Source organism: Halyomorpha halys, unplaced genomic scaffold, assembly GCF_000696795.3.
Source record: "Halyomorpha halys isolate HHAL.00 unplaced genomic scaffold, Hhal_1.1 Scaffold273.1, whole genome shotgun sequence".
NCBI classification, from domain to species: domain Eukaryota; kingdom Metazoa; phylum Arthropoda; class Insecta; order Hemiptera; family Pentatomidae; genus Halyomorpha; species Halyomorpha halys.
The window spans coordinates 68,054-82,578 of record NW_027106425.1 but is presented as its reverse complement, the minus strand read 5'-3'; the positions used below and the strand labels follow the sequence as shown (position 1 = coordinate 82,578).

Genomic DNA, 14,525 nt, shown 5'->3' with positions numbered 1-14,525 from the left:
CTCAAAATAGCTCCTGAATGGATAACACATATGCAAAATTAAATATAACAGGTAACCTTAAAATACCAAAGGTAGTAAAAGGTAAGACACAACACGAATTACTTTTCTTTCTTGCACAGTAATGCACTACTAATTCACATTTTATTTCTGTTTTTAGAGGGTTCGGAAAAAAAAAAAAAAAAAAAAAAAAAAAATGTTCTTTAAGTTTTTATCCCAAATTTTGAGATTCAATATTCAGATTTTGGTCTTTTACATGTTTTTTTTTTTAAATTCTAATTTTGAAATAAGCTTTTCCAATACATTATAGCAACCAATGTTTGTAGGTGTCCTCTGAACTAAGGGGAAAATAATCTATATTTATAAAGGACTTTTCGAATATAATTTGATATGCATTTTACAAGACAGGGTATCTAGAAGAGGAAGGAACCTGAAAAATTAAAGCTGTTACAGCAAAATTACTTTTCCCATTTTAAGAGAATGTAGAAAGTTCAACAAAATAACCGAATCTGTTATCCTAAAACTACTATTATCTAAGCTGCTAATTCTAGCATTGATCTAGAATTAGGGATGCGACATCGATGTTTTTAAGCCGATGTTTTACGTTTGTCCCAATTTTTCATTTTTTTTTTTTTTTTTCCAAAAGTAACTAAATGAAAACAAAAAAATTACAGTATAAACAATTTCCTATCAACAATGTGGTGGGATAAAGAAGGACATCCAACCATCACGCTAACGAAGTAATAAAGATAAATTACGACAAGAAAAACATCGATGTTTTAAAATATCTATGCTCAATATTAAAATATCATTGCATACAAATATTCGCCAAAAATACATCGATGTTTTTGAACGGCCATTTGAGTAACGTAAGGTCTGTTCCAACGACTACACATGCTCCGGTTAGTCACAAGTGATTTTTGGAACAAAGAATCCGACACCAACTACAGAAAATATCGATGTTTAAAATATCAATGCTCAATATTAAAATATCGTTGCTTACAATACCCCACCCAAAATACATCGATGTTTTTGAACAACCATTTCAGGAACATAAGATCTGTTCCAACGATCACGCATTCTACGGCGTCAGAAGTGCTTTTTGTATCAAAGAATAGGAGATCGACTACAAAAAACATCGATGTTTTAAAATATCGGTTTTATACATTTGGGTAATGTATTGTAAGCAACGATACTTTAAAACATTGATGTTTTTTGGAGTCCATGTCCTATTGGTGGATTGAAAAAGCACTTCTGACTTGCCGGAGCATGCGTCTTTATGTTACTGAAATGGTTAGAAAAAAACATCGATGTTGAAAAACATGTTTTTTTATCGATGTCGAATCTCTAGGTAGAATAAGTGATCTATTTCACTGCATAACATTATCTGATGAATATCACAGATTAAGTCAATTACTTATGCATCCCTTAAATCAACTAACAGCTGCTGTCACTAAAGCGAACTCTCACATCTTTCCTTCTAATGCCAGAATACCTTGGAAAACTTGTCATGTTTTTTCAGGAAGTAAAGATATAAATAACCACTCTGGGTTTGGTTTCATAGAGGATCAGGTTCAGAGAATAACAAACAGATTCATGTCAATCTACTGACCCTCAACAGTCAAGCGTTTGTGATCAAGACAATTTTGAATCTGATCTTTTGAACTTAAGTCGGTAGTCAGCTGAAATGATCCCTGGAGAAGGAGCTAGGGAGAGTAAGCAGAACTAAGGATAGTTTACTTCTACATCATGGTTCACAGAAAAGTAAGGTAGGTTCCCCCCCTCCTAGTCGCCTGTAATAAGTAGGGACAATTTTTAAGAAGACCATATCCTACAGTCAAAGATCATCATGGTCTGTTGCACCAACACTTAAACAAAATAAATAAAGTAATAAATGGATCTAATAATAAAATATGTATGAATTTACATTTCATTCAAATGAAAAATCTGAACAATGAAGTAAATAGATTCACAACTACAATACTTATTTGAAGCACTTGAACTTGCCTAAGGTATGTTAACACTAACACTAATAGCTTAGCATTAAAACAGAGTTAATTCTTAATTTCTTTCTGAAATATATTTTTGAAATGACATGAAGAATAATAATAAAATCAAATATAAAAAGTATAACCAAATTAAAAAAATTCATAAACATGGGATTAGTAAAAATACAATATAAGAGAAGAGGAAAGATTATTATTAAATCAATAAGCTCAAAATTTATTTATTGCATAATTTTAACAAAACAGGTATGTTAAGTAAAAAAAAAAAATGAATCGAACTGATGTAAATAACATTATAAGTAAAGAGTTAATATCTACATTAAAATTACTAAAAATAATTATTTTTACCTAGATGCCAATGTTTGGTGGAAATATTAAATTACTAAGTTAGAGGACAAGTAATTAGTCATGAAATATTTTGTTCTTATAAATTACACCTTATTGATACACACAACATTTATAAATTTCTAAATTAAAAATAATAAAAAATCTCATAAAATAATTAAACCTAATATAATATAAATTATAAAAATGCACATGTGATTTGCATCACTTAATGCTACATATAACCAAAGAAATATAACACTCGTGGTTAATCATTACAAAACTCAAAAAAGATTTATAAAAAACTACAAGGATCTATAAAATCAGTAAATAAAAAATAAATATTCTATTTATAATATAAAGAATTGCAATGAAAAACATAATATAATTATAGCAATTAAAATTTCCTTAATATACACATTCATTATTCACAATAGAATCTACATTAGAAAAGAAAAATAAATAAATAAAAAGAATTAAAATCATTTTTTTTTTTAATGTACATGTTTATGTCAACATGAAGAAATATGAGTAAATTAGAATTAAATGCAAAATTTAATAACATTAACTTACAATTTTATTGAAATTAAAATACCATATATTTGCATAAAACTCAGCAGAAGGAAGATATTCGTTTGATACAAAATATATACACTAGTTTAAAATTACTAGAATTGAATTAATATATCATATTTTTCCCTTTCTCTTTAATATTGTCTTAAAAAGTAAAGCTTTGCTTTGTTAAAATATAATGTTCTTTGTAAAATTACTTAAAACTAAACAGGTCAAAATATTATATGGATACATAAAATTGTATTTGTAAAATAATGTTTATTAGTTAGATGATAATTAAAATAAATTGTAGGACAAAAAAAGATCATTTTTTAACACAATTTCAAGATTTTAATACAAATACATCATGAAAATAAAATGAAAACCACAACCACACCTTCAAATATTTTAGAATTACTAATTGCATATTGATGTAGATTAATTGAATTTTAATATTGCTTCATCATTAAAATAGATTGGAAAAAATACACAAATGGTATAAAATATAGTCAAGAATGATAAAAGTAATGCTGATCCTATTATACTACTAAGTGGATGTGAACTAATAAATCACTGTGCAAAGAGTGACAGTAACAAACAGTAGTATAATCAAGTAAAAGTTGTTATCTTGCTGAATTAACTTCCTAACAAAAATCTATTAAATTCAGAAATATAATTAGTAAAACATCGCAAGGACAAAATATTAATATGATGTAAAGTATCACGAAAATTCAGATAATATAGAAAATATTTTTACAGAGTTGTTCCTATCATTCACTGATTCACTTGTAATGCACAATAGTAAAAAAACACCATAAATAAAATTAATAGCAATAAGGTAAAATTACTTAAATAATAATGAGACTCAAAACTATGGGTCTAGAATATATGCATGAAACAATTAAAAAAGTTCAATACACAAATGAACCAAATGTTTTGATAATGGTGCAAAAAATACAAAAAAATAAAAATAGTGCAAACCAAGAATCATTACTTAATTGTTTCTTTAAGAAGCAAGGCAACTATTGTCTGGAAAAATCCTTTACAATATTAAATTTTCCAATTGAATCGCAAGAGAATAACTATACCCCCAACAAAACATTAGTAATTGGTTCATTATACAAATTTTTATAATTAACCAAACCCTATTTTTTGAAAATATAGTTATCTTCTTTAGCCAGTTTAATTATTTTGTAAATAGCTCATATTTTATACCAACGTGTATTTATGTCTATGTATTTTTAAGTAAACTATGATAAATTAAAGTATTATCAAGAGATAAAACCATTCCTGGTATACAAAATAAATGGACTATTTGGAACCTACTGACACATATCCAGACCAATAATCCCTTCAATGAACTTTAATCATATGGGAAAAATTTACTAACCACACCAATGAAAAAAAATAAAATATTATAAATGGCACTACTACTTTGTTAAATATGTTCTTTTAAATTTATAAAAACACACAAAAAAAAGGGGTTTATAATTTGAATAAACATAATCTGATAAACGTTAGTTTGAATTCTTAATCATAAAAATAGCATAGCCTAATTTATTCCTTAAAATATATATGTTAAATTTACATATTTTCTTAATAAAAAAGATTTACAATTGAACTAAACATAATTTAATTTAAGGAAGTTTAAATTCTTAACTGAACCGTTAGTATAACCAAATCTGTTTTTAAAATATACCACAATATCTTTTACTATATACTAATGACTCAGTTCTACTGCCTGATGACATCCATTATCTTGTGATCAAAATAATGATATATAAATACAAATAATTTGATTTTCATGCATATTAATCGAACTTTGATTACTTTAATATTTTTAAATGCCATATACATATGTCAAATCTTATAATTTTATAGAAGTTTATAACAGATCTTATTATTTGATGCACATGGCTTCAACTAAAAATACATCAGATAATAATGTAAAAACTTTTATAATAATAATAAAAGAAGAATTTTATTTTTGTGAAAGAATGATTTTATCAAATCTACCATTTAAAATTTAAATTACTTTAAAATAATTACAAATATTGTATGAAACGGTGTTAAAAGTAAACAGTGGATTTAATTTGTGTGGGGTACAACAGCGGTTAATGCCCAATAACATATTGATTTGAAATACATTAAAAAAAATTATATTAGTTTACTTGGCAAGCTTGAAACTCATCAACAACCAGAAACATATGTTTATTTAATATGAAACATGCTAAAAAAAAAATATTAATATACATCAATAATCTTCATTTTTGAGTAAATGGAAACTAATGTGCTTCCACGTATAATTCTTAGTAGTTGACAGATTATCACTATTACCATTAATTTAAATAGTTGAGAGAATACAAGAAACCTTTATATGAAAAAAAAACAAAACTGAAAACACGTTATCTCTTATTTATTATTACAGCATTTAGTGATGATAGTTTTGAATATATAGTTCCATTTTCTTTTGAAGTCTGTATGTATTGGCATTATTTTTTTTTTATTTACTGGCATTATTAATTTGTATTTTTTTTTTTGTATAGTGTTTTGTGACAATAGTTTTAAATATATAGTTCTATTTTGTTTTGAAAGTCTGTATGAACTAGCATTATTTGATTACAAATTATAGTTTAGCAGCCTTCATATAACAAAATCTGTAAAGTTCAGAAAAATGCTGAAGTATTACTGATTTTGAAGAATTAAATGAAATATAACAATATGATTTTTCTTTTTTATCGGAATTATTTGTCAAAACATTTTCTAGAAACTATAAATTACACCAAGAAAGTAGAACAGTTCGTCTACTTTACCCCCACCAGATGACAACTCCGTAAGTATAAAATAATTCAAGTTGAGTGCCTGAAGGAAGTGGTTAGTTTGATCAGAAAAACCTTAATACAATTAGCACAATTGAGAGAAATGGAATACATATGATGGATTAGATAGTATATGCATTAAAATTTATAAAGCACACCATCGACAATATGGAAAGATAAGAAAGAAATAAACTCTTGATACAAAAGAAGAAATAGACAATCTAGAACTCGTGAAAGATTACGATTTTTACAACCTCCTTTCAGAAATTTTTTTCATATCACAGAAAAAAAAATTAATCAACAGTGATCTTTTTAAGACATTTTTTGATTAAATTTACTATACATAAGATATTAATTAAAACCTTAGACATAAATCATTGATAATTTTATATCAAAATACTTAGTAATTATAAAAACATATATGCTAAAACTAAAGAGTCATTATATTAAAGTAGTACTGCATTTACTGTCTTCAAATTATTAATGAACAAAGATAATAAATTGTTTATTTTAGGGTAATATTAAAATATAATAAAATAGGAATTTATGAAGAATTTTCAATATAAAAATGTCAAATACAAAACATATACAATGAAATTTAAAACTGAAGTTAATTTTTGGTTTATATTTTGAACAAAAACTAAAGGTATCCTACTAATAAAAAATAAACAATGTGCAATTCACACCAAGGCTACAAGAATCATAATGCTGCTTAAAATTAAGTCTCCTACATTATATCAGTTCAATATATTTTGATATATATTTCCTTATATTCCTTAAGATTCTCGTAAAAAATTAAGTACTCAATGAAAAACAAATTATAGTTAAAAATAACATTTAATGATACATAGTAAATGGAAGACAACTGATCCAGCAGTGAGAAAGGATTTATTTGGGCAAGAAACCAGTGGACATGATGTTATAGTGGACATAAGCCCCTAAACTGAATTGAGATAAAATTATTCTACAATTCAATTAAAAAATATAAATAAATAAAAAGTTGAAAATCAATTATAATGAATAGGCATTGGGATAGAACAAACTGCATTAAACTTAATCTACTAATTTTAAAACATCAAAGGGACTTGAATTGAAGAAATTCTAGGCAAATATTAAATTACGGTGTCATAATAAGAATTGTGGACAGTTTAGGCACACAGCTTGACTTAATATACAATTGGAGTATCATATTTTTTTTTTTAATTAAAATAATTACCACTACTATTTTTGGTATAAATTTTGTTCATTTAAATAAGAAAACAGATATAAACTCAAACATTTATGTATGAACAGGGGGAAAAAAAAAACATTACATTCAAGAGTGGATAATTCCTTTTCCAAATGTAATTTAAGTTATACTTTACAAACAAATTTATTATTAAATATTTTCTGTCAATAACTTCTAATTACTGGATATAAACATACACAGTACTTAAAAAAACTATTTAAATTTCAATGAATTGAAATAGAACAAATATACCAAAATTTGAAATGATTTCATTAAGGAAAACAATTTTTGAACCATATATTACTTGAAACAATTGCAATAATTACTGATTTAAACAAAAAAAATTAATAAAATAATAATTTCAAACTTAAAAATATTACAAAGCTTTAATAGTAATATTAAAGGGAAAGAAAGTTTTTTTATGATTATTAATTGAAAATAATGTCATTCATTGATCAATGATGATCATAAAAAAAAATTTGCACATGTGTGTGTGATTATACAATGGAAAAAGCCCGGATTTTATGTATGCGTATTTTGTTGGCATTTTTTTTTAAGTACCGCTGATCAAAATTCTTAATGAATCAGTGTACCCAGATGCCATAAGCAATGTTTCATTTTGCATAAAATATATTGCATATATTTGCATATTTGGACTATTTCAGTTGTAAAAAAATAGAGATAATAAATTAAAATGCAATAGTAAAAACCAAATTTCAGATTACAATAGAAAGTTAGTTCATATTTATTTAATTAGAAATACAACAAACAATGAAAAAAACGCTACTTTCAATAATTCACTTCTAACAATAGGTATTGATTTTGTTTGTTTCCTAAAAGGAATTTCTGCAAATTTAGCAGGGTTTTATGACATATCCTAGGTTTTAATACTGCATAAAAATTTGGGCCTTGATAATGGGTTACATGAAAAATTTGGTGATGAAGTTAATTAAATACACAGACAAAAAGAAAAACTTTACACCCATTTTTTTTTTAACTATGGACAAACAAAAGAACTAAAGTTAAGAATGTAATTATAGTTATTCATCAAATCAAAATTACCAGATCACACACCTTTCTTCACCTGGTGTTTCACTCTGAAAAAAAAAAAAAGAGAAATTAATTAGGTAAGAATAAATAATTGGCTTGATTTGCTATCCTGGACTAATGTTATTCAGAGCTTAGACCGAACAACTTAATAGCTAAAAAGAAATTAAAATTATGAAGAAGGTGGTCAGGGGTATGGTCAAAAGAAAACAAAAAATAGTTAACAACTATTTATTTCCTATGTTTCGTCCCAATTCATAGAGCTTCATCAGAGCTAAAAAGATAAAATATAAAACTATCTTAACATCCTCCATCACATTTCGGAGGTTCTTTTCTGCACCACTCACAGACTTTTCTCCCGCTCCATCTGCCCCCTGGCTTTCTCCCATAATGAGCGCATAACCATCCTATTGCTGGTAACTTCTTCCACCTTGGCTGTATTCAAGAAAATTTCTGCACCTCCCCTGGAGTCCAAAGAGGACAAAAGGCGAGAAATCCATCATGGAATGAATTAAATAACTAAACGCAGCCACTGCCAGAAATTACACGTTCTTTGTCCCTCAGAGTTTCCACCATCAACGTACACCAAACAAATGTTGTTAACCCTTATCAAGTTCTTGCCTCCACAGTCTTTTAATTTTGTCCTGAATGACGGAATTACCCACATAAAGGTAGAACATTTTACTCATTTTTTGATGTGTCTGTCAATGCATGACACATTTTTGGTTATCTTGCACCACTGGTTCCGACCAGATTGTATTGATGGTGCTTCGTCCGTATTTTGTTTATTTTACTTTCATGAGGCCTGGTGTTCTTGTTTTCCAAACAATCTGGTGTTTTTAATCATTAATAATCTTTTCTAATTCCTGCATTTTGGGTGGTCTATCCCAGGTAGAGCTCTCTTCTACAGATGTCGGGTTCTCCTCTTCCTGTCCCTGCATATTAAAAGACTTTCCCTCCTCAGGCATCCATTCTCGTAAGAATAGCCGAACAACCCCAGCCGTTTCTCCCTGTTCCTTTTCCTCCCACAGATTTGATAGTGATCACTCGAGACAGGCAGTCCGCCACAATGTTTTTCTAACCCATTTTATACATGATCTCCATGTTAAACTGGCTAAGGAGTTTTTTCCACCATGTGACTCACGCCGACGATTCTTTAAATCTCTTAACACATTGGAGAGGCCTGTGATCGGTATGAACCTTTAATCATCCCCCAAATGGGTTTGAAGTGCTCCACCACCCTAACGATCCTCAAAAAATTCGTTCGAGAGTACTGTAACGAGATCGTTACATCTGTAACGATGCTGCCGTACAACATCGGGTGGTCTCCCCTTAACTCTTCTGTGATAGTACTGCCCCTAACGCATATTCGCTAACATCGGGCGTTATCATAAAAGCCCTGTTTAAGTCCAGTAATGCCAATACCAGTTTCTGTTGCAGTCATTCTATACACCTCTTAAAGTTGCTCTCCATAGCCGGTGTTACCACTATCCTACTGTCCTTCTTCAGCACGTTATTTAGAGGGCTAAATACTCTGCCATTTCTGGTACAAAACATTTATAGTAATTCAAAGCCCCAAGCAGCTGTCTAATCCCTTTTACTTCCCTAGGCACCACCATATTTTGAAGCGCCTCTATTTGGCACGTGTCCGGTTTGACTTACATACTCAAAATCGTAGGCCCCAAGAAATTACTTTGTTCATACCTCAACGGCGACTTCACTTGTGATAGTTTAAGGCCGAATTGTCTGATCCTTTCGAAAACGGTTCTCAAATGTGGCTCAAGGTCTCGCTCGGTTATACCAAACACTAGCAGGTTGTCCATGTAGACCTGACACATGGATTCGTCAATGCCTCTGAGAAATTTGTCCATTAACCTTTGAAAAGAAGTGATGGGGCATTCTTCAGCCCAAACAGCATACAGGTAAAATCGTAGTGGCTGTATTAAAATGTGAATGCTGTCTTCACCTTATCCTCCAGATATATTTTGATCTGGTGATAACCAGCTTTGAGGCTGAGGGTGCTAAATATAGTAAAGAGTACCCAGGATTAATAAGTAAAAAACATTAAAAAATAAAGATAATAACTATAAATCTAAATAAAAAGTTTTAATTAGCTTTAGTAAACATAAACTTTTAACGTAGTGATATAATAAAACATCCTTTCTATAGTATTCTACTCAGGATGTTTCATAAGAATATATTAAAAACAATCAGAAACACAAATACATAATATTTCTATTAATAATATTTACTTACAGGAGGACGCATGGAAGAAGACAGAAATGTTTTCTTATGATAGAAACTACCTTCTCTTTGCCTTGATGATGTTCGGTCACTCAGTTGTTGTTTTTTGTGTTCAGATATAGCCATTTCCTTTAAATCAAATTCGAATTCATTATCACTAAATTGAAATATTAACAAAACAAAGAGACAACATAAATTTAAAATGAAGACTTGAGAATGCTACATAAAAAAGAAAGGTTTTGCTCACAAAAAAGAAAAAGTTAAGTAATTAAAAATTAAATGTCAGTTTACCATCAGCTGTGATTCTAAATATAATGATAAATTTTAATAGTAAAGAGTTAATCACCAAATAAGAATATTTAAGGAAAGGAAGTACTTGAAGATGGATCTCTCAGAACAGTAAGAAGAAACAAAAAGCATTACTGACAAAATGGAGGGACAGATACTAAGAAATACTAGGTTGTCCGGGGGGTGGCCAACCCACAGCACAAGCGGCCTACAAAACCTTTAGGTGTAGCCTGTGGCCAGTGTACCCTGAATGTATGATTTTCCCCCCCCCATTATTTAATTGAAAGTTTAAAATTGACAAATTTAACACACAATTTTTATGTATGTTGGCATAAAATTGGGGAGTATTTAGCAAGCTTAATTGAATCCCAACATGGTTAGGAAAGCTTTACTTGTATTAATATTATAAATTAACAAAAAAGTTGATAATTATTATAGGATTTGGTGTTTATACACATTTTAAGTTTTTATTGCACAGTTTTCGTTTTTTTACTGCACAAAAATCAGGTCTCTACATATAACCAACAAAACTGTATGGTTGTATACAAAACTAACCAGTTGGATGGTTGAATGATTGAAGTGGATTCTGACCACAAAAATATAAAAGTTTTTATCTACTACAATTCTTTACAGCAGATTGGCTGACTTGGAGGGAGAAAAACACTGTTGTGATATCTTTATCAATCCCTATGCAATAAAATTTATGAACTGGCAACAGTACTCTCCTGGAATGTTGGTCCATTAGAGTACTTCGATTCACTTCTTCAATTTGAAGAATTTTGCAGCTGAGGCTGTTCGATTGTTTGTAGAAGCATATAATGAGGCTACTTTATGTGAGATGGTTAAGAAAGTTGTAAGTGGTATCAAAAATTTTAATATGGTGAGTTTGATGAGGAAGACAAATAATAAAGAGTAATGCCGAAAGTGTATGAAGACACAGAATTGGAAGTATCACTTGAGGAAGATTCGTTCCTAACACAAAAAGAGCTTGCATTTACAAAAGTGACTCTATAAACAATTTCACATCATTAGAAATGATTCAAGAACAAGGATATAGTCTGTTAGCATAGCACACAGTCTGTTTGAGCAGTGAGTTACATCATATATGCAGATATAAAAAATTGGGTCGATAAGTAAACAAACTCAAAAGATGAATTCTTCTAATATGATACCCAAATGCTGCCATAAAGATGGGAAAAGATAGTGGCTAGTGATGGACCATACTATGAACAAAATGTAATATACCGTTCTTTCACAATAAATTCCTAATTTTTAATAGAAAATGGCGAAAACTTATTTATATCTCTTTATACTGGAAGGGAGGAGGAGTGCGGATGTCATTGATTTAGAGATCATTCACAGGGTTTTTAAAGTTGCTAATTTCAAATTTACTATTGAAATTCTGTTTGAGTGTAAGTATTTAGAATAAATATTTTTTGTAGAATTCTTTTGTTTATGTTACAGGGGTATCCGATCGAAGGTACCCCTACTTGTGCCATAATCTGGGATACTGGGGGTTCAAGATTGAATTCTTGAACCTTGAATCAAGGTTTTGAATTTTCATACTGGGTTTTTTTTTTTTTTTAATTATAGGGGGAACAAATTTCATATCTCGATAATAGAAATTTCAAGTTGAGTGGAATAACAGCATTGATTGTCAGGTGAGCTGTTAGTTCTTAATACTAGGAGATTTTTCCTTTGAAAAATTTTAACCTTTGCAGAGTTTTTGCACAACGATATTCTAGTAGGTTTGGTTTTACATATTTGTGTGAGCAGTCTTTCTTTAGCTTGATCCTGATAAAGAATAAATATCATTCTTCAGTTATGGATTTTCACTTGAAAAATTAACTAACCATATCTTTAAATATGGTCCTGTTATCTTTTCAAATATCTATTTCCATTTGACACTATTTTTAATCATGCCTGCACATTTCGGTTAACTTTTACTACTTTAGTTTTCTTTGATATAAATATTGTTTCTTCAGTTATAACGGATTCTGATACTGTAACTTCAATTACATTTTTTTATCAAACATGCAAATTTTGCATTACCTGTCTACCTTTTTTCCAACTGACAAGAGAATATTTTTAAACTTAATATTATTTAATTGTTATTACTGTAAAATGTTTCTTTGATATGGGGGTCATTGATTAGATGTACTTGTGCCATCAACTATGATTTTACAATCAGATTATTAACAAAAGTACAAATTAAAGTAGTAATTCCACCAACAAAATAATTAATTCAAAATGCATATTAGCAGAATTTCAACATTAATTGGAAACTAGTATTCTTTAATGAACATTAGCTAAAGCTACGAAATACATACAAAAAATTTCAAAAGTTATTGCTGAGATTAAAATAATTGTTATGAATGAATGCAGGCTGTAGAGTTATAATTTAAATCAATGAAGTTGGAATTAGAAAAGGTTACAATTGGCTTGGAAATTTTACAAATGACAACAATCCGCCTAAGACAAGATATTAACCTACAATTATATTGATTGTCAGCATCGAATATCTAATACAGTTAGTCACTTAGTGAACTCAGACCAGGAGTTAACAGATACCTGCATTTACACTGATTTGAATTTTTAGAAAAGGTATCATTTCAATATATCTTAAATAAGTAATACTGTTAAAAAAGATAAAATGGGTGTGACGACTTTTTTATGGGGGAGCAACAGACAGTTAAATTAAAATATATTACATTCAGCAAATTAAATAATTCAAACACTATACATTTCGTAGCATATGTTTCTATTTATACATCAATAAGAGCAATTTTTAACACAAAACTTACTTCCCCAGCAGGATTAGACAAAACTGTAGTCATAGTATCAGCAACCATCCAGCGCTGACCTTTCATAAGCAAATTTTCAGGAGGTTCATGAGATTTATCTGGAATATCTGAAGACCATACGGTAATAGTAACACCAGGTTCAATCTTAATATTACGATGAAATTTATAAACAGTAGATGATTCTCCGGCCTTACGAGTTAGTTGCCAACCACCTAGTGATATCTCCTGCAACAGAAACAATATCACTTATCACTCTTTTTTGTTTAAATATGTTGATTATTTGGTCCTTAAAATAACTATATCATAAATAGCAACATTAATGTACCTTATTAGATTTATTGAGGAGTTTAATGAATTGTCCTTCACTGCAAACTTCTGAAATGGCAACATCACACTTGGATGAAGAAGTAACAGAGTAATTAGAAACATCAGTTTCATCAGATTCTTCTATGAAAGTACGTTTCCTTTTTCTACCTAACACTTTACGGGAAGAAGTCTGGGCAGGAGAACTCACAGGTGTTATATTTAATCTGAAACCATTTAAATTAACTGATCATTCAAGAGAAAAAAAAATTAAAAACTTAGAAATAAGCAAATGACTATAGAACAAAAAAAGAAGTACAGAACAATTCATACATGATTTATTCTTACAATAACATTTAGATTTAAAGTTTCTAAACCCATCAACATCACAGCATGTACTACAGTGAAATCTCAGTTATATGAATATGAGGGGGTACCAAAAATTCTTCGTATAAGTGAATATTTCGTGTAAGTGAATACGCAATACACATTATGTATGTATATTTTTGTGAATTTTTTTCTCGTACTTACTAGGTACATAATACGTATGTTATATGCAGTTGAAAGAAAAACAAAGTAAAGTGAAAAAAAATTTATTTATTGTATAAAAATTAAATTTACTTTAATCAGAATTTTTTAATTTTTGACAAAAAAATTGTGTTGTTTGTTTCATGTTACTTTTGGGTGAATATATCATTCTTTCCGTTAGATTATCGCTAATTTCTTTCGCAGAGAGAGAAATACTTTATTCATATATGCTGCCTAAATACATTAGGTTGCTATCTCACACAGCATACTTATCAATCCGTAATCGGACATATTTACATTACATATTCATGGTATAATCATAAAAAAGATATACAATAATAGGATATAATAACCAATTTTTTTTCACCACTACAGTTTCCTTTTA

The 14,525-nt window shown here is 28.9% G+C and overlaps 1 protein-coding gene across 1 annotated transcript in view; it reads right to left on the bottom strand.

The window, feature by feature from the left end:
* Positions 1–2,208: 2,208 nt before the first annotated feature.
* LOC106680648 (lamin Dm0) overlaps positions 2,209–14,525 on the bottom strand; it is a 41,176-nt gene continuing 28,859 nt past the window's right edge. The window contains exons 7-10 of the mRNA XM_014420514.2: positions 13,635–13,839; positions 13,310–13,534; positions 10,230–10,346; positions 2,209–8,023 (exon numbers count right to left, since the gene is read on the bottom strand). Coding sequence (XP_014276000.1) covers positions 7,985–8,023; positions 10,230–10,346; positions 13,310–13,534; positions 13,635–13,839 — 586 coding nt within the window. The 3' untranslated portion in view covers positions 2,209–7,984. The remainder of the gene's footprint in view (positions 8,024–10,229; positions 10,347–13,309; positions 13,535–13,634; positions 13,840–14,525) is intronic.